Source organism: Mus caroli, unplaced genomic scaffold (assembly GCF_978045245.1).
Source record: "Mus caroli unplaced genomic scaffold, Mus_caroli_1 scaffold_14, whole genome shotgun sequence".
In the NCBI taxonomy this organism is placed as follows: domain Eukaryota; kingdom Metazoa; phylum Chordata; class Mammalia; order Rodentia; family Muridae; genus Mus; species Mus caroli.
The window spans coordinates 109,280,144-109,301,071 of NW_028227269.1; the positions used below are offsets into that span (position 1 = coordinate 109,280,144).

At 49.4% G+C, this 20,928-nt stretch overlaps 1 protein-coding gene across 5 annotated transcripts in view; it reads left to right on the forward strand.

Moving 5' to 3' along the window:
- The window catches only part of Traf3 (TNF receptor associated factor 3), a 102,628-nt gene extending 81,999 nt beyond the window's left edge, over positions 1–20,629 (forward strand). For all 5 annotated transcript variants that reach the window (XM_029484672.2, XM_021179131.3, XM_029484675.2 and 2 more), the window contains 6 exons: positions 1,274–1,354; positions 4,030–4,104; positions 5,576–5,668; positions 8,985–9,125; positions 14,124–14,298; positions 14,977–20,629. In XM_029484672.2, the coding sequence (XP_029340532.1) occupies positions 1,274–1,354; positions 4,030–4,104; positions 5,576–5,668; positions 8,985–9,125; positions 14,124–14,298; positions 14,977–15,548 (1,137 nt within the window). In that variant the 3' untranslated portion in view covers positions 15,549–20,629. The remainder of the gene's footprint in view (positions 1–1,273; positions 1,355–4,029; positions 4,105–5,575; positions 5,669–8,984; positions 9,126–14,123; positions 14,299–14,976) is intronic.
- The last annotated feature ends 299 nt before the right edge of the window (positions 20,630–20,928 follow it).

Consider the following 20,928-nt stretch of genomic DNA (forward strand, 5'->3'; position numbering starts at 1 on the left):
GTCAACAGGCGAGTGTCCAGCCAGGGAATGAGGGTGGGCGAGTATGGGTTCCAGGAGCCGGCAGAGTCCCCGTGATGCCTCTGCCATGTTTCAGAGTCCGATGCTGCTCTGTGGCCTTGTGGCCTTGGCTCTTGGAAGGGGGGTCTGCTCACACTTGGTTTACAGATGTGATAGGTATCAGAGAAGCAAGGCACATTACTAGGGTTTTTCCGCTGAAACATACAGAATGCCTTGACTTTGTGGTACTTAGAAACTCTGGATTCATGTTAAACCCCCCATGATGGGGTCCTGGTGCAGGCTGTCCCCTGAGAAAGGCCTATGATTAGGCTCTCCCTGTCCAGTCAGTAGAGAATGGTGGTGGACTTGCTCACCAGGTACTCTGGGAGACTCTGAGACCTGCTCTGCAGATGTAGGCTGCATACCTAGAAAGCTCAGGCCTTCAAGATTTCAATGAGATTGAGCCTAGTACCCTCACAGGTCAGTGCTCTCTGTTAAACACTTCCCTTTTGTGGCCACTGTCTTGACTCTGTACCTGCCTCGTTAGACTGAGGCCGGAGCAAGTGTCATTGTCCATTTATACACCTGAAGACAAATGTCACTGAAGGCCCCAGGAACTAGAAAACCTGCTGAGACTTGAAAGGGCCCTGGGGCCCTGGAGGGAGGACTGCTAAGCGTCCCGCCCCAACGATGCTGCTGTGCTGCATTCCTGTCTTTGCCTCCATTGTGGGTCTCCTGCCGCTTTCTTGGGCCCTGGGGTGTGACGTCCTGGACAGGGCTCTTGCCCTTGCTTTGTCCGTGGAGCCCCAGTGACTGTACATTGCCAGGTGCCCCTGGCATTGAGATTACCAATCCCTGTCTGTCTTCTACAGAGCTAAGAATCACACCAATGCAGTAGGCCTAGACCAAACTGTATCCATACTTGTGTACTAAAGATAATCTTGGTAAGATTTCAGGACAGAATCCAAGAAACCGTGCCATTTTCCCATGGTAGAGGGGTGTCCTGTTCAGACTCCACATTGAACATGGGCATTTGACCAACCCCAAATTGTCCATACGCCCTTGATCTGTGGTCAGATGCCACCAGCAGTATTGTTTACTAGTTCCCTGTGAGTAGGTCGTGTCCTGACGTCTTGAGGCTCCTGACTCTCATGCTCTGAGTGTCACATGGTAATGGTGGACAAGCTTCCTTTGCCTCCATGTTGGAGAGCTGACGGGCAGCCGCCAGGATGGGCTTCGGTGTTCCAGGGTTGCCATAGTTTCTTTTTCTTTGTAGAAACACGAAGACACGGATTGTCCCTGCGTGGTGGTGTCCTGCCCTCACAAGTGCAGCGTTCAGACTCTTCTAAGGAGTGAGGTAAGGCCCAATCAGGAGCACTGTGACAGTGGTCCCGCCTGCTGTAGGCTCCATTCTTCTGAGTTACGGGCATCTAGAGACTTCATGGTTGACTGTGGTAATGTGTGTAACAGGGCAGACAAAACTGACAGGGAGTCTGTGGAAGTCAGACGAACAAAAAGCTACAAAAGGGGCTGGTGAGATGGCTCAGTGGTTAAGAGCACCCGACTGCTCTTCCGAAGGTCCAGAGTTCTAATCCCAGCAACCACATGGTGGCTCACAACCATCCGTAACGAGATCTGGCGCCCTCTTCTGGAGTGTCTGAAGACAGCTACAGTGTACTTACATATAATAAATAAATAAATCTTTAAAAAAAAAAAAAGCTACAAAAGGTTCAGGGTTGAAAATCGTAACAATTAGAAAGATGTGAATACTTTTATCTACACATGGAAGGTGGTAATCTCAGGGGTTTCTGAAGCACTGTTTTTAAATGTACAAAATAATGGATTTCAATAATATTGTCTCAGAAGAATGTATTCAGACCTTCTAGGACAATTTTGACCTCCAGGGCGGGCAGGCAGGCTGGGTGGAAAAGAGGTGCTGAGCGTCGGTGTCTGTGTATGAACACCCTTAAGGGCATATGTGAGGAGCCTCAGTGACTACACACTGCAGCCTGCCCAGGGACTCCTGTAAAGGGTTGATGTTTATCATTGCTCTCAGTTGATCGTCTACATGGACGGAGGATTCATATGAGAAATTCCAGGGATTCCCAACTTTTTTTTTAAGATTTATTTATCTTATTTAAATGAGTCCCCTGTAGCTGTCTTCAGACACACCAGAAGAGGGCATCATTGGATCCCATTATAGATGGTTGTGAGCCACCACGTGGTTGAACCCCATGGTTGCTCTGATCTTTGGAGCCTGGTCACTAGAGTCTTCTCTAGCAGCCTGGGCGTCCTCCAGGGCAGTTACAGGAAGGACGCCTGAGATGTTTCATATGGAACAGGAGGGCCAGTGTGGGCCCCATCTAGGAGGAGACAATGAGGACCCTGCTGTCCTAGGTACAGCTTCCCAGGACAGGACTCCAATGTGCCCCAGGGTGGCCCTGGCGGGGAACAAGTGAATGACCCTCGCTGGGACAGTAGGAGATCCTTCTGCAGGTGCAGGTCTAACTGCTGAGGTGACTCCCAGAACTTATAACCCTTACTTCAGTTCTGTCTGCTCAGAGCTCCTAATTAAGATGAAAATTTGCCTCTAAGTTACTTTTATTTGAAAATAAAATTTTAGACTGCATTTTTCTTGGTTTTAGTGAGAGGAAACAGCTGTTGAGCTGTGCACTGATGTCTTCTGTTCCGAAGCTTCTGTGCGTTCTCTGGGCTCTGAATCCACGGATAATAAAGCCAGGTTAGGAAAGGGTGAGGCAGTGAGTTTACTGTGGAAATGCATGTCAGAGCAGTGTGACCTGGTTTAGCATTAGAAGTCTTAGCTGGTCGTGTCTGCAATTGTAAGAGTGGCCCTGAGAGACTGTTAGACTTTAAAGGTTTAAACCAACTGTGACCAGGAGTCTGTGCTGACCTGCCTGTGGGGCCTCTGGGTGCTTCCTGCAAGTCCAGCCCAGGGCATCCTGGCTGGATTCAGGGAAACTGACAAGGATGCTGGGATGCTGATCTATACAACTGCCTTGATAACTTTGCCATATGGCTGGTTATGGTGGGGCCTCAGGACCCTTTTCCAGGTCGCCCTTCTCCTCAGCTGTGTAGAAGGGTCAGTGAGCAGAGGGGAAATGGGTCCCTGTCTGCCTCATTCCTAAACACCAAGCAGAGAGAACAACCGCCCTGGTTCTGGTAGACTGAGCAAGATTCCTAAACTACAAACCCGTACCCTCCCACATCTGCACAGATGATGCAGAGTCTGAGCTGTGAAAAGCATCAGGCACGAGAAGTGTCCAGCCACAGCGACACAAGCCCAGGCGGACACAGCATGTCTTTAGGATGCATCTTTTTAGTTCCCTTGTCGCTTGCTTGGGGCATCCTGGAGCTAAATAAGAAGTGGTTTTCTCTCAAGATAGCTTAGATTTTTCTAGGCACTCCTGATTTTCCCTCTGTCAGTTGAGGCAGCGTAAGATTCCTGTTGTTAGACTTGCTACAGAAGTCTCTGAAATGCTTGTGAGCTTCTGAATATGCAGGAAAAAGGCTCCTCAATGAAGAGAGACGCCCCTCCAGCCAACTCGAGGATTACTAGTCTGTATGTGAGCTTGCTTTGGAAATGGGTTTATTTTTGTGTACTGTATAGTAGGTGTGTGACCCAGTTGTATCCCAAATGCTTTCTGATTTTTTTGTGTTTCATACAGTTTTTGTTAATAGTCTTTAAATGTGCATTCTGTTTTTCTTTTTTTCCTTTTTTAACTCTGGCACTTCAGACGGCATGTCACAGTTTGAACAATTCATTCTAAGAAAATTGGAAGTTTAAGAACTGTTGCAGTAAATGTATTTATGTATTTTGGTGTGTATACGTGCTTACTTGTGATAAAACTGTATTTTACTGCCTGAAGTCCAGCGAGCAGATGACGTGTACACACCTGTAGCTGATAAACAGCCTTCTTAACAGCACAGCCTGGATGCTTTCTGTGCCCTGATATCTTTGAACATTTTCATGCAAACGTTTGTGTCACAACTCATGTCTCTTTCCCGTTGCAGTTGAGTGCACACTTGTCCGAGTGTGTCAATGCCCCCAGCACCTGTAGTTTTAAGCGCTATGGCTGCGTTTTTCAGGTCAGTATCCAACATTTGTCCTTCCCAGTTACATCTGCCATTGAAGCAAGTTCTCATAATATTTCAGCATTTGAGTTCTCGCTCTTTTAGTCTTTCTTCATCATGAAACCAGATCACCTGCTGCATGAGTGCAAAAGGCCACATGCGTGCAGCTGGTGCGGGGCTCACTTGCCAGGCCAGGGTGTTCTAAGACTCAGGCGGACAGCGTGGGTGCCCTACAGACAGCGTCTGCCACAGTAAGAACCAGCGCAGTGACGCCTGCTCGAGTCTGTGGCTGCTTTAACTGTATCATTACCAAGTATCAGTGACTGTAAACTAGATGGAGCTTTGACATCATTTGTCAGACCTTAGTGAAAGAGAATCACACATGGGTGTCCATAATGCTTTGCTTACACATATGTGCTGACCCAGACCCCTGCCAGGGGTGGATTTGACTGAGCAAGTCTGTAGAAAGCCTGCTTCTCGGGAAATGGCGTTATCCTCACAAACCTATATCTGGTTTTCTATTTTTTTTTTTATTGTACCTGAGAATTGCTAGGGAGTCAAGATTGACTTTTTATTCAAATATATATATCCTAATATTTATCTACCAAAAGGCAAAATACGTCACACAGAAAGAATTGTATGTTTAGATTTACATATCGACGGTGTGTTGTTATGGAGTCGGTACAGAAACGGTGAATCTCACTGTCGTGTTTTTCACTGAGAAGAGGAGATGCCGAGAGTGAGAGCGAGGTCCTCCCTTGCTGATGTTAGTCCAGGAGGCGCCTGCACCTCCCCGTTGTGTTGTGCGTAGTTCCATCCATCCTGTGTGTGTGCGCGTATGTATGCTGATGCGGAGCCGCGCTCAGATCAGCATAGATAGAGACTATGTACAGAGTATGTGTTTTGGAGATCATGAAAACGCTTTCTCTGATTTCTTCTTAATTTTATGGTATCAAAACAAATTATATTCTCGTACTAACTGTTTCCTTGAATATGCAAAGTACCTAATGTGCTTGCTCTTGGCTTGAATGGTCTGCATCTTATGTACTCTGTAGATTATTTATGTTTTGTATGTAAATTTCTCAGCACACTCAGCCTGCTGAGGTGATGCCCTTTTGGTTACAGTGCTGTATCATAGCTCACTGGACCGCTGTAGCAGCAACTGGCTGCAGCTTCAGGTTCCAGAACATTCTCTTTGTACATGAAAATGATATGTAAAGGAACAAGTTAGGTTTCAGATTTAATTCCTTGGTTTTGTAAGTGTGAAGCAAGGTGAGAAGCATGAGCTTGAGGTCAGCTCTGCAGCTCCGCAGTGCTCTTGGTGAGCTCCCCGCACTGCAGCCCAGGGAGGCCTTGGGTGAGGGCCCCTGGGATCCCTGTACACGCACAAACCCTTCCTGTGTAGCTCCGTCTAGAGTTGTGTGCTAGGTTTCCTGTTCTCTGAGTGGTGTGACTGGTTTAGAGTCCCCCACCGTTGCTCTTGCAGGGTACAAACCAGCAGATCAAGGCCCATGAGGCCAGCTCCGCGGTACAGCACGTGAACCTGCTGAAGGAGTGGAGCAACTCCCTGGAGAAGAAGGTAGGCTGGGGGCGCCTGGCCTCTGTCAGGTTTATAATGCTTCAGACTATTTATAGAGTAAATCTGTTTTGTAATTATCCGTGGTTTTTAAATGAAAGGGTCATTGTGAAGCGTTAGTTCTGTTCTGGAATCTTGGGCTTCTGTGTAGAAGTGTTTGCTCCTGTTCAGCTACCAAGCAGCATGCAACGGCCCTCTTTCTTTCCTTTTCTTTGTGGGTTATCTTAGCACTTCTCTAGAACAAAGATTGTCCCAACTTCCATCCTCTGGTCCTCAGCTCCATGGTTTTGTGAACAGTGGCCACCCACGGGTGAATTAATTGCCTCTGGTTGCCGTGGCACTGATAGCATGGAGACTGGTGGGCTGGACCACTTAACCCCAAATACTGGCCAGTTCCTCACAAAGCAAGTTTGTCAGTCCCCGTATGTCTGGTTACTAGTGCCGCATGATCTACAGCTGTGTCTTTTGTGAGATCCAGATAGGAAGCCTTTGCCTTCTCCCAGTTGCTTGCAGTTGGTTCTCTTGGCAGCTGTACTGGCTTCATAGACAGCACCACTATCAACAGCCCCTCCTCCCTGAGGGGCTGTGAGCCTGCAGCCAGGTTCTTCCAGTCAGAGTGCGCCTGGCTCAGGCACTTGTTCTGCGGTGGTCACCCCACAGCAGGAACGTGTTTCCATGAGAGAAAGGCAAAACAAAAAATAGTTGTGGGCTCACACTCACTGTGGCTCACTTACATTCAGTATACATTGATTAAAAACTTGTAGCAGGCCGGGCGTGGTGGCACACGCCTGTAATCCCAGCACTTGGGAGGCAGAGGCAGGCGGATCTCTGAGTTCGAGGCCAGCCTGATCTACAAAGTGAGTTCCAGGACAGCCAGGGCTACAGAGAAACCCTGTCTCGAAAAACCAAAAAAAAAAAAAACTTGTAGCAGAAGAGAATCAAGAATCCCAGCACTTGGGAGGCAGAGGCAGGAGGATTTCTGAGTTCGAGGCCAGCCTGGTGTATGGAGTGAGTTCTAGGACAGCCAGGGCTACACAGAGAAACCCTGTCTTGAAAAACTAAAAAAAAAAAAAAAAAAAAAAAGAACTGATAACGGATAAAAAAAGACTGCCCAGAGCTGTGCGGTGGTGACACACACCTTTAACCCCAGCACTTGGGAAGCTGAGGCAGGTAGGTCTAGGAGTCTAGGATGGAGTTCTAGAACAGAGGGACCTTGTCTCAAAGGCTCTTCCTCTTACTTAGTTTTACCCACGTGGTGCAGCACATGCCTGTAATTCCAGCCCTTGGGAGGTAGACGGATAGAAGGTCAGAAGTTCAGGGTCATATTTAGCTACAGAGCAAGTTCAAGGCGAGTCTAGGCTTCCTGAGAGCCTGTCTCAAAAGTCATTTTGTTGTTGTTTTGTTCATTCCTTGTTTCATTCACGGCAGTATGACGGCAGCACAGGAATTTAGTGGCTCTTGAGGTTTGTGCTGGCTGTTCAGTACACCAACCCAGGAAGTAGTGAGGCAAAGGATGTTAAAGCTGTGGAGGTAGGTCCTGGTTTTTCTGACAGGGAGTGGTTATGCTGTGTGTCTGGAGCACACCTGCCTGCTAGCCTCAGTGGCTGTCATTCGAGAGCCAGACGAAGGCAGCCATGTGCAGGGGCTCCAGGTCTTTGCTCTTTAATATGAGTATGACCTCATAGTGCCGATAAAGGAAATGCTAAAGGGTCAGTTGGTATGTGTGTGCGTGTGACTGTTCATTGCTTCTGCTCAACCTTCTGTACTTGATTGGTGCAGGAAAATTGGTCTTTTCAGAAGTATCAATGATATTCTTGTTTGAAATGATAGCTCCACTTAGGGTGAGGGTAAAGAAGAGTCTGGAACTCAGTCTGGGTGTCCAGATGGGGATGATGGAACACTTGCTGCCGAAGGGCCTTGTGTGTGGCGCTGCCGCTGCCCTCTGCCGTCGGTACAAGTTTACAAGTTGATAGTGTAGGAGCTCATGGCCTTAAACGGGAAGGCCGGTGTTGCTATAATCTTGGAAAGTGAAGGCATGTTTGCCTATGAGACATGCAAGTTTGGTCTGCTCTGTTTGTTTTCTTTCTATTTTATTGGTTTGGTGGTTTTTGTTTGTTTGTTTGTTTGGTTGCTTGGTTGGGTTTTGCTTTTTCCAGACAGGGTTTCTCTCTGTGTAGCACTGGTTGTCCAGAAATTCACTTTGTAGAATTGAATTCAGAGATCCCCTCACACCTGCCTCCCAATTAGTGGGACTAAAGGTGGCATGTCGTCACATCTGGCTCACTCTACTGAGTTTTTGTATCAGGGTCTCTCGGTGTGAGCTCTGTCTGGTTCTGAGTGGGCAGTGGGTGGGCCCAGGGGTGAGATTACGTGTCTGTGTAACGTCAGTCCAGCCACGCTCCTTGTGTTTGGGGATGTAGCACTACTGGGCGGGGGCCTTGCAGGGTGTGAGATCATATTCATTGGGCCATGATTGGGTTTTAAAGATCTGTCGATAGAGACTGTATATCTTCATGGAGGTGCGTATGTTAGGATATGGTTTTAAAAGCTAGTTTGTTGAAAGGCCTGCGATGCTTCGCTGTCTCCGTGGTGTGAACATTTCACATCTGTTCTCAGCAGCTCCGTGTACTGATTATGTTGTTGACAGTTGTCACTGTGCTGACCAGGGGGCTCTCAGGAAGAGTTCTTTAACTGGAACTGTGATGTGGCAGTGGCTCCCGTGCCTCCCAAGTCCCACGGCCCCTACCTTTGCTTCTGGGCTCAGCTGTTAGGTTCCAGTTGTGGAAACAGGCAGTCTGTCTGTCTTACTGTGCCTGCCCTGTTTCAGTTAGTGATGTCCTTCAGGGACTAGCTTTTTATTATGATTTCATATCAAATAGAAAGAATAAAACAGAAAACATCAAGTCCATTGTGTTAGAGCAGATGTGATTCTGTAAGGACCGTGTTTCAGATATACCTGCAGTGCTTCTGTGAGCTGGATAAAATATAAAACTAGTTTTTATTATGTGCCCTGGCCAAAAATTAGAATCTGCACTGCTGTAAGGTATGTTTACAGTAAGCATTTTCAAAACCAGCTCCTTGTTCTGACATTCAGTTGCCCCTGCCCCAGACCTCCCTCAGCTGTAGGAGAGCCAGAAATAGCTCACAGGGCTCCCTGCTAGCTCTCTAGATTTCCCCTTTTTGTGTAGAGGGATTTTTCTCCTGGGCTCCTTTTAAGATGCCAGTAGAAAGCTTATATTGTGAAAGTTTAATTACTATCATTATTGTTAATTAACACCAAACCACTTTTTGTTAAATTAATTGAAGGATTTTTCCTCAGGTTTCCCTACTGCAGAATGAAAGTGTTGAGAAAAACAAGAGCATACAAAGCCTGCACAACCAGATCTGCAGCTTTGAGATCGAGATTGAGAGGCAGAAGGAGATGCTCCGAAACAACGAGTCCAAGATCCTTCACCTGCAGGTGAGCAGCTGGGCCAGGCCCTCGCTTGCCTGTGTGCACATCCAGGTACAGCTTGGGTCAGCCTGGCCCTGCCTGGGAAGCTGACCCAGTACCCACTGGAGCAAGTGAAGCTAAAGATGTGATTTAAAGATGGTCTGTTCTGGATGAGGTGTTGCTCAGGGGTAAGCATTTCTCTAGTTTGTGCAAGTGCCTAGCTTCCATCCCCTACATTGCAAAAATGGAGAGAGAGAGAGTAGAATCTGTTTTTATTACTATACATCGATAAGAGACATTGCTCATAAGTACTGTGTGCCAAGGACTGGAGTGAAATCAAGCCAGACTGCTGTGTTCTGAGTTTTCCCACACACATTCCAATTTTATTTCAAATAATAATCCAGAAATACCCCCAAACAACAAACGCATAAACTTTTGCAGGGCTGGACAGTTATTTCTGTAACTAAGAGCACCGCTGCTCTTTCAGAGGACAGAGAGAGGTTTGATTCACAGAACCCACATGGTGTCTGTAACTCCATTTCCAGGGACTCTGGTGCCCTCTCCTGGCCTCCATGGTCACAGCAGGAATGTGGTGCTGAAAGGGTTAAAGGAAGTAGAATCGATACTTTTTTGTACAATTTTGATACTGTTGTGAGTTTTGCTGGCCAGGAAGTGTTGTTCTTTGTCTTTTTAATATTTTCATTCCATTGTGTGGCAAGGCACACATGTGCCACAGTGTAGCCGGTCAGAGGGAGTTCTGCGGATCTCTTTAGTTCTCTTTCCAGCATGTGAGCTCCAGAGATCAAATACAGGTCTTCCGGCAGTGAGCTTTGTAGCACTTGAACTGACTGAGCCTGAAGGATCGTCTCTTAATAGAATTTTAAAGAACACACACACACACACTAAAAAAAAGAAAAGGTGTTAGTCTGGGTTTTGAACCCCCAACCACTCCAAGTGCTGGGATTGAACCCAGGTCCTTGAACAGGCTGAAATACACTTCTCTTTACTTTGTATTTTGAGACAGGGCAGCATTAAGGTGCCTAGACTGGCCATCAACATGTCATAGCCTGGGCTGGCCTTGAACCTGTGATCCCCCTTTCCTCAGCCTCTTTAGTAGCTGACATTATGCTGGGTGGTGGTGGCGCACGCCTTTAATCCTAGCACTTGGGAGGCAGAGGCAGGCGGATTTCTGAGTTCGAGGACAGCCTGGTCTTCAGAGTGAGTTCCAGGACTGCCAAGGCTACACAGAGAAATTCTGTCTTAAAAATAAGAAAAAAAGAAAAAGAAGAGGAGAGCTTTCCCCCCAAACCTAGCAAACCATCTTTTCTTTATCAAAATGGTAGCTGTGGGGCTGGAGAGATGGCTCAGCAGTTGAGAGCATTGGCTGCTCCTGCAGAGGACCAGGGTTCAGTTTTCAGCACCCACATGGCAGCTCACAGTTCTCTACTCCAGTTCCAAGGAACCCAGCACTCATGCAGCACATATGCAGGCAGAACACTAATGCACATAAAATACAACCAAATCATTAGCGGCTGGAGAGATGATGGCTCAGGGGTTAAGGACACTGACTGCTCTTCCAAAGGTCCTGAATTCAAACCACATAGTGGCTCACACCCATCCATAATGAGATCTGAACCCCCTCTTCTGGGGTGTCTGAAGATAGCTACAGTGTACTTACATATAATAAATAAATAAATCTTTTAAAAAAATAAAATAGGGGGCTGGTGAGATGACTCAGTGGTTAAGAGCACTGACTGCTCTTCCAAAGGTCCTGAGTTCAAATCCCAGCAACCACATGGTGGTTCACAACCATCTGTAACGAGATCTGATGCCCTCTTCTGGTGTGTCTGAAGACAGCTACAGTGTATTTACATATAATAAATAAATCTTTAAAAATAATAAATAAATAAATCATTAAACTAAAGTATTGCCTGGATGAAGAATCCAAGGCTAACAGGGCAATTCAGTGACACCCTGTCTCAAAACTAAAAGGGCTGAGTGTATAGTTCAGTGGTAGTGAGTTTACCTAGCATACCTAAGGCACTGGGTTCCATCTTGAACACTTTAAGGGATATTGGGGAGGTGGGGAGGGGGAGGAGAGGGTGGGGGGTGGAGAGACAGACAAAGAGAGAATATGTGTGTGTGTGCTGAGAAGTGGCTTAGTGGATAAAGGTGCTTGTCACTATACCTGACACCTTAAGTTTAGTCCTCAGAACCCATGGTATTAGGAGAAAATTGACTCCTGTATATGTGCGGTGGGACACACACACACACACACACACATTGAAAGAGCAAAAAGACAGGTTCACTGGCACATGTGTAGTCCTGGCTATTTGAGAGGCTGAGGCAGGAGGACCTCTTGAGTTTGAACAGCGAAGTGAGATCCCTGCCTCAGAGAAGGGGTGGGAAGGGAAGGGAAGCAGCGCTGAGTCCTGAGCTGAGCCACACGTGCTGCTGCCAGTTGCTGAATGACCCAGAGGTTCATGCCACGGGGCTCACTCAGGTGAGCAGCCACGGCCACACTCTCACTGAACAGGCTTGTGCGGCCAGGGCCTAGTGACCTGAAGGTGACAAGGGACAGCAGAGGACAGTCACCAGAGTCCTGAAGTTGTAGAGTATGCAGCTGGTCATCTGAGGCCCCGAGAACAGGCCTGAGTTGGGGTTATTTCTTGTGTGTGAAGCAGTTGCTTCCCAGCTCCTGAAGCTGTAACTGAACCCCACGCCTGCACGTAGGCTGCGCATTTATAGATACACTGGTGGCTCAGGTCACCAAGCGCCCCAAGCACTCAGTCATTGGCTGGTCACAGAGGAGGCTTGACATGGACCTGTACTCTGCTTTGACACTCTTGTTTATGCAACGAAGGGTCTCTCTGAAAAACAGCACGGTCCCTTGCCAGGATTCTCCCATAGTTGTGTGGGGAGCCCACTGTGTGGAGCATGTACCTGCACACAGAGTGCATGCCCTGGTCTCTGCGTGGGCTAGCAAACACCAACGCAATGCCCCGTACTAGTTGGGAGAGCTTCACGGCCAGTGCAGTGGCCCTGTCCCCTCCTATGCATGTCACCAGCTGTTGAGGAGGAGCAACTCAGGGCTTCCTCGCTGGTCCTCTAAGCAAACACCACCTCTCATACATGGCCGTGCTTTTCCTTCTTACCAGTGCCTGTGACTGTTGGCTTTATGGGGGCAGTGTATTCAGGGACACCAAACTGTGGGTCATTAAAGTCAGTACAATTGGCCGACAGAGAACAGTTCTTATGGGGTCAAATATCCCTCTGAGTATACTTTCTTGTTTAAAATAAATAGACATGGGGCTGGAAAGATGGCTCAGCCATTAAGGCTAAGCTTACAACCAAAAATAAAATAAAGATATCTACATAGCAGGTTTTTTAAAAATTGAAGACCTTATCTATGCTATGTCTGTGGAGGGTGCATATGTGCACATGTCTATACACATATGTATGCCCAGAGGGTGGAAGAAGATATCAAGTGTCCTGGTCTGTCACGTAGTCTACCTTATTCCTTTGAGAAAGGGTCTCTCATCAAATGGGAGCTACGCTGGTGGCCAGAAAGCCCTACAAAGCTGTGTTACAAGTAACACATACAGCCATCTCCAGCCCTTTTCATGGTCTCTGAGATTTGTGTTGGCACAGGAAGTAATCTTATGTGCCGAGCCATCTCCTTGCCACCCCCCCCCCAATCCTTCTTAAATGTCAGTGTCAGATTTCTTGAAAAGAACAGGGAGATTCAGGTTAGCCTTGTACTCTGTGAAGGACTCCAGACCTGCCTCCTTCATTCCTTCCTGGTTGGTCACAGCCAACAAAGATACAGAAACCCAGCATTTCAAATACAGACTTCCAAAAGAAGTGAAGGCGGTAGGCTGTGCCCTCAGCACCCTGTGTGACCAGCGACTTCAGAGCTATTCTACTGCCTCTGCAGCTCTTATAGAGTCTTTGCATAATCGGAAACTTCAGGTGCTTGACTCCATCACAGGGAGACAGTCAGGCTGGAGCACAGGACTCTCCCCATTACTGTCACGGGAACACACAGCCCTTTAATACCCAACTGGAGCACCAGTCTCTGGTACCATCACAAGTAGGATGGTGTGTTTCTATAAAAAGCTCTTCTGAGTTACTTAGTTAAGACAGAGCGGAACTGGCTCTTGCTGTTGGCAGGCCAGTGTCAGGACATATGTCCTGGTGTCCCTGAGTGTAGAACTTACTCTCATGGGCTAGGCCCTCTCTGGCCACTAATACTCAAGAGTCTCTGGTAGAGGAAGGATGGAGGGAGCTCTTTGTTTCCCTGGTCCTTGGCATAGTTCTAGGGTCCCCCTCTAGTCACAGGACAGAAGCATTCTGTCATGAGCCAGGCAGCAGGACAAGCAGATGGTGCCAGGTCATCATTGTGACTCCCTCATCCTAACCTCTGATTGATAGGGGCCAGAGGTCTTGTGCCCTGAGAATCCTCACTAGTCAGATGAGACTTTGACCTCAGTCCATTGCCTGCTATGGTACCCGAGGTGACAGGGAGATGACATGTGCGAGTGTGAGGATATGGTCACAGCCAGGGTTCTGAAAGGAGAGTGTGTGACATTGATGTGATGTCTGACTGCAGTTATGTGACAAACAGGCAGTTTGGCCATCCCAGAAATGGCCAGAGTTGGGGAAGCCGTTTAAGAGCTATGGGCAGGAAAATGACCACTCTGGGCCATGTGCACACTGTGGTGTTGGGTGTCGTCCCCTTTCATCTGATCCACCCAGCCCTTCTCCTGGTGACTTGAAACACAAATGCAAGCTGGAAGGGGTGTCACACTGTCCGGTCTCTTACATGAAACAGGTCTCCATCCGACTGTTAATAGCTTCACTCTGTTCTACACAAGTTCCTATCCCCAGAGACTCCCAGGAGGCGGGTGGGTCTCATCCAGTGGGTACCGCACGGGGGCCACAGCTCCAGCTTGCATTTGGGGTGACAGCACAGCGTGCTCAGAGTCTGACCGGCTTTTATCCTTAACCCCTTTGGTCTGGAAGCGGGTAATCGACAGCCAAGCAGAGAAACTGAAAGAACTGGACAAGGAGATCCGTCCCTTCCGGCAGAACTGGGAGGAAGCGGACAGCATGAAGAGCAGTGTGGAGTCCCTCCAGAACCGAGTGACTGAGCTGGAGAGCGTAGACAAAAGTGCGGGGCAGGCCGCTCGCAACACAGGTGAGTGGGCCTGTGGCCGGGCAGCTGCTCCCAGGCACAGGCGGTGCATGCTGGGAGTTCTCTAGTAGGGGCAGTTTTCACTTAGATTTGTCCTTCTGCATGAGGCCCAGCTTGGCTAGACTACAGGTGACCCGCAGGACATGAGGATGTCAAGGTGTATTTGGTCAGGGTACCCCTGACACACCCTGAGAGCCTGGAGACAGGAGCAGTCCAGGCAGGGGAAATAGACAGCCTAGTGTTGCCCAAGTATTTCTGGCATTGCGAGCAGATGTGTACCTGTCGCTTTGAGCCTGAATGAGCAGTGATGGTTTGTTTTCATGGGAGGATTAGGGAGTAGGGGTGGATTAAACAGATGGAAGTGTGTGGTTAGAATAGAATAGGAGACAGCTTGGATTCAGAGCCTATGTCCCTGAGGAGGCCAGGACTGTAGGGCAGGAAACACAGCAAATAGGTAGTCAGGTTCTGACAGCTGTGGCCTGGCGGTTGGTACCTTGTGACTGCCAGAGGAGAGGGGAGGAAAGATTCAACACAGATGCCCCACGCCGTGCCTGCTTTGCATATGCCCACCCTCTGCACTCACAGTGGTGTCTGTGGACTGGTGTTCCAGACACCGGTGCAGGTGTGCTCCGACGTTTTCATGTCTCGTTTGTTTGCCAAATGTTTTCTTGCCTATGACAGGCTTGCTGGAGTCCCAGCTGAGCCGGCATGACCAGATGTTGAGTGTTCATGACATCCGCTTGGCCGACATGGACCTGCGGTTCCAGGTCCTCGAAACCGCCAGCTACAATGGGGTGCTGATCTGGAAGATCCGTGACTACAAGCGCCGGAAGCAGGAGGCTGTCATGGGGAAGACCCTGTCTCTCTACAGCCAGCCTTTCTACACAGGTTATTTTGGCTATAAGATGTGTGCCAGGGTCTACCTGAATGGGGACGGAATGGGGAAAGGGACACACTTGTCGCTGTTTTTTGTCATTATGCGTGGAGAATATGATGCTCTGTTGCCATGGCCGTTCAAGCAGAAAGTGACACTTATGCTGATGGATCAGGGGTCCTCTCGCCGTCATCTGGGAGATGCGTTCAAGCCCGACCCCAACAGCAGTAGCTTCAAGAAACCCACCGGAGAGATGAATATCGCCTCTGGCTGCCCAGTCTTTGTCGCCCAAACTGTTCTAGAGAACGGGACGTATATTAAAGATGATACAATTTTTATTAAAGTCATAGTGGATACCTCGGATCTGCCTGACCCCTGACAAGAAAGCAGGGCGGTGGATTCAGCAGAAGGTAACTCCTCTGGGGGGGGTGAGCCAGTGTCTTCACAGAGGTCCTCGCCCTCAGAAAGGACCTTGTGGGACAGAGGAAGCAGCCGGAGGAGGAGGAGGAGGTCGAGTGGCTGGCAGGAGAGCCACATGTGAAAACAGACCCCAACGGATTTTCTAATAGACTAGCCACACCCACTCTGAAGGATTATTTATCCATCAACAAGATAAATACTGCTGTCAGAGAAGGTTTTCATTTTCATTTTAAAAGATCTAGTTAATTAAGGTGGGAACATATATGCTAAAAAGAAACATGATTTTTCTTCCTTAACTTACACACCAAAAAGAGAACACATGTGGAGGTAGGTGGATGTGTCAGCATGTTAACTTACAAGGAGAACTTGTGAAACAATAACACAATCCCGATATATTCACCCTAAAATTCAAGAGTGCAATCTTGTTTCAAATATAGTATATTGTCTATTTTTAAGGCCTCATCTGGTCTCTGTTTTAATAATTTGTTTGTCAGAAGACCCTGAGTAGGCAGAAGGTCTCTAAATTCAGAAGTCATTTTAATTTAAAGTTCTACAAATAATTGTTACTGCAAACATTTTGTTTTAAAACGTTGATAGACTGATATTTCTTGGAAGAAAATGTAAAATATCAAACACTGGTTATCACTTGTGATAGGAAAGAGAATATTGAACCTGCTGTTATTTCTCGTTAGAAATGTAACCCTTCGATATCTGTCGTAGTTAGTGACACTACTTCACAATGACTATGAGAGGGACAATGCTCATGGATGCTGTGCATCATTTCAGACTTACAATTGTTTTCACCCTAAAATAGGGCATTAGTTGAACTTTGGAGTTCTAAACAAAATCCTATAGGTTTTTACAATTCTGCCCCATGTTTAGACAAGCTCTGTTGCTGACAGCACCAGCCTTGGTCTCCAGTGTCGGTGTCCGGGGATAGGCAGGTGACCCGTGCCGCAGGCAGGAGGCCCCAGCGAGCATCCCATCCTGTCATACTGCTGCATCCGGCTAGCGCGCTCCGAAAGCAACATCCGTGCTCAGAGATGGTGGCATACGGTACATGTGCCTTAGATGTGACATGCTGCTTCTTGTCCCTGGGTTTGCGTTCACCATGGTTCTAGAAAGTGTCAGTTTAACCAGATCTCTCTCCACCACCAGAACTTTGTCTCTGCCAGGGCCCTCAGGCAACCCTGAACCTGCCTGGGGATGCCAGGCCTCTGTTGGCGGCTCCTGAAGCCTCTGCTGCTAAATGTTCACAGATTCCAACCGTAGGCCCCCAAGAGCAGCTCAGTCCCACTCCAAGGGAGGGAGGTGTGAGCAGAAGCCACACCCTTCCAAGGTCTCTGCAAGGGCCCTGAAATCCCCACAGCATGAAGGAGAAGTGCCCTAGCCCCAAGCGTTCCTGAGACCACTGGTCTGAGGCCTGCCCGGGCTGGCAGCAGCAACCCTGGCCTCCCTGTGGGGAGGGCAGCCAGCTGATGCCCAGCCTGTGAGTGCAGAGGCCCACCCTCTCAGCTCACTGTTCCCACTGTGATGAGAAGCCTGGAGCCCTGCCCCGGTGCCCCTTTTGCTATGCACCACACTTCACGGTGCTCTACACTGATGGGTGCTACACGCGACAGGTGCTTCTTAGGCAAAACCAATGTGTGCGAACCACCACATCTGTGCCACTTGCCCAAAAGGCGCGCCCACAATTGGCCAGCTGGGCCTGCCCTTCAGACTGCCTGCCTCTGGGCTCTCCCCATGGTCGCACGGGGACAGCTGGGTTGGTGCCCGGTAGCCCACCTTGTCTCTGGTGCTGCCATCTGTCCTGGGTGTGCCTTCGCCCCAGTGCCTGCTGGAAGTGCCCTCCTCTCGCACACCTGTCCCCGTGCTTCCATGAGCGACCTCTTGGTTTCGAGCACTCACCCTGCCCTTCCATGGCTGAAGCATTTGGTTCGTCCCCTGCTCCCCCCTTCTCTCCATTCTGCTGGGATTGCTTTGGGGTAAGTCAGCAACCTTGGTTCTGCTCACAAGGAAAGACTGCAGAGCTCATGTTCTTTCAAAGGTGCCCTCTTCTTCCTCTAGGCCTGTCACCAGGGTTCCTCCCCCAAAGACCTGGAGTTGGGGGGACCATCCAGCAGCCCTTGGCTGGCTTCAGGAAGCTTTTCTGTGGCCAGATGTCAGCAACGGGGCCATCCCTGTAGCTCCCCCCTTCAGAGAAATCAGTGCAGTATCAACAGGTATAGGCCAGCAGCATTGTGTCTGACAAAAAGCATGTCTGTCCTTAGTTTCAGACCCTTGTATGAGGGTGACCCTGACATGTCCTCGGGCCTGCCCTCCCTTTTAGTGAGATTTGGTCAAGGCCCCTTCCTATGAGAGGTGGCCCTCCTGGCTTCCCCCCATGCCTCTAGGGTGTGTGTAAAGTAAGTGACTCTTCCCCCTGGGATGAGGGCCCTGAACAATGTCACAGCTTCCTGTAGTGTGTTGTGTCTATTGCATTTCTCGGTAACTGTAGAATAGTGGGCAAGCTTGCCCCTTCGTGCCCTGTCTCAGTGTGTGAAGGGCATCTCCTGGGAGGTGTGGAGCAGGCTGCGTCCTGCCTGGGTGTGCCTTGCTCCGCTCCATCTCAGCATTCCTTGGTGCTCACCACCCGGGGGGGGGGGGGGCATTGTTGGGCTGTGGTCTCAGCATAGCTGTGGCCCTGTTACCAGTCCTAGCAGCCAGCCCTCACCATATCACAGGGTCCTGGCCATGAGAAACATGGGGTGTCATGCGGCGTGTGTACCTGGCTGTGCAAAAGTGTCAAGTGCTCATCTTTTAAGGGGCCGGTAGTTCCATGGCCTCTGTGGGGAAATTGGATACAACTCCTGCCTGCCAGGGTGGTGGTTGTACCTGTTCACAGCTGACCCTGGGAAGATGGCAGCCACTAAGTAGCAGTGTGTCCTGAGGCCCAGCCTGTGGTTTTTGTGAATAGCTGAAAGCCTGTGTCGGTAACAACCCAGGGCCTTCGTTGGTCAGGGAGAGGAAGTTAGACTGGGGTGCCCTGGCCGAGCCTCCTTCACCTCTTGGGGATAGACAGAGCCAGCGGAGGCCACACATGCAGGCCGAGTGTAAGAGGGATGGGTGAGACTATGAATGAGTGTAACACACTGAGTGTGAGCTGGGCTCACACAGGAGAGCAGAGCCCATGCCCAGCATTCCAGGAAGCAAAGGGCTGTGAGAGGGTCCGCATTCTAGTCCACATCTCTTCCTTTCCTAAAGTAGCCTGTGCACAGATGGCACCATGTCCCTAAGACAGCACAGCCGTGAGCTGAGGGAGGTGTCTGCTTACAGCCACCGTCCGCCTCCGCCTCCTTTCTCTGCTCTTTTCCCGTTTACTCCAAGGACTGGGCAGCCCCCAGCAGGGCCTTCAGACCCATCCCCACCAGATCCCTTTGAAATGTGTGGCCAGCCTCATGAGAACCTAGCAGTCAGACAGCCCCCTGTGGATAGCTAGCCACCTCCTTAGTCAGCCCCTGTCCCACCAGGAGTTGGGACCTCATGCCTGCTATCTTGGGCCTGACATTAACTGAACAGTATACATAGCAATCACCCACGGCAGGCCTGGCAACCAGTGGACAGCATCCAGCAAAGACGAGGATGTCTGGGCACACCAAGTAACGGGGTCCTAGGTTAGGTCTAGGTCCTGCCGGCCCAAGAGGAGACCAGGGGGAGTGCCAGGGTCAGCAGCATGGCCCTTGCCGCCCCTCCCCCTGTGCACTGCCATGCATTGCAGGGACTTTTGTACCTGGCCAAGGCATTTCCCCCCTGACAAGTGACAGGGTTGGTGAGTCCCTACTCTCCCATACATCCCTCTGCTTGGGAGCATCAGTGAATAGAGAAGGGCTTGGTGGAGTTTAGGGGACTATTTTTTTACTTTCAATCCAGAAGAGCTAATGTGGGCTTCATGCCATCATGACCTGAGTGTGTGTGACAAATGAGGGTCTGACCCCCGAATCTCCTCAGAATAAGTCTCTGTCTTCTGTTTGCAAACCCATAGCAGCTGTTTTCTCCAAGCTCAAATGCGCCCACAGGGGTCTGATCAGGTGAGGTGATCATTGGCAAGTGACCCAGCCGTTGCCAGCTCTCCCACCCCGGCGGCTGCTGCTGCTAGCCACGAGGACTGTGGCATCCAGGAGTCCATCCCCAAACCTGGACCTATCCTAGCCTGTTGTCTGCTTGGGCACCATTACTAGGTAGGCAGGCAAGGCAGTGACCCACACCAGAGCCAGCCCTACAGCTGAGCAGGCCCCAGCACCCAAGCAGCGGATATGATCCATTTCCCTCGCCACACCACGTCTGGAGTCTCTCCTGTGAGCTCACTGTGGAAAGGAGGTTACAAGCCCAGGTCACTGTGCTACTCCATAGTCAGTGGCGACCAGCGTGCACCCCAAGTCCCCTTAGTCACGTAAGAAAACCTTCAAAGGCAAATAAATGACCTAATTGGAAAACACAAAAGCCGGCCTTCCTTCCAAGGATTCCCCTAAGAATCTGTGGGCGCTCTGACTGAGTAGGTCGGGGTCAATGCAGACAGCTGCAGACTGTTCTAAAGTTCCGTTCTTTTCTCTGATGGCACACCTCTTGTGTTCAGTTCTATTACCCAAAAAACAAAGACCAAAGAAGGCCAATCTCTCATTTGACCGTATTTTTAATCTGCCTGTTTTGACACATGCCGTCTGTAGTAACCGCTCGCTGTGAGGCCCCATCTTGACAGTCCAAGTGATCGTGACCAGTGATTAGCGTCCCGTGTTCTAATGCTCTTCTAAGAAACTGAGACAGTGTGAATTATTGCTCAGCAATAATCATGTCACCAGGAGTTAGCAGCACGCCTCATCTCCTGATAGCATTATGATGTTTCGTATTTTGTTTACCGTATGTTACATGTGGTTTCATTTGGTATTTATTTGTGTTTTGAGGTCTTGCGATGTTTCTGTTCTGCTGCTAATAATAAAGTTTGTAAGACTGTAGAATGCAGAATTTTGTAATGCTCAAGTGTCTATTAGAGGAAAATAAAGCTGATTCAAGAGTCCTGCTCTCTGGCTGCCGTCTGTTCCTGCTAAGACTTCAGGTGGGCCTCCTCCAGCCGTTCTCACAAGTGCCTGGGTGACAGCCCCCTGGGGACACTGTGTGGCTAGAAAGGGCCACCATTCTGAGATACCAGAAGGTTTCGAGCAAGGCCTCTTGCTCCTGTCACCCCAGGTCTTGTCTGTAGCCCACCAGAATATGTGGCTTGGTCCAGGGTGAAGAACTGAATACAGAGGGGAACCAGGCCCACAAGTACCAGGGCTGGATACAAATACATGCTGTGCCCTGCCAGG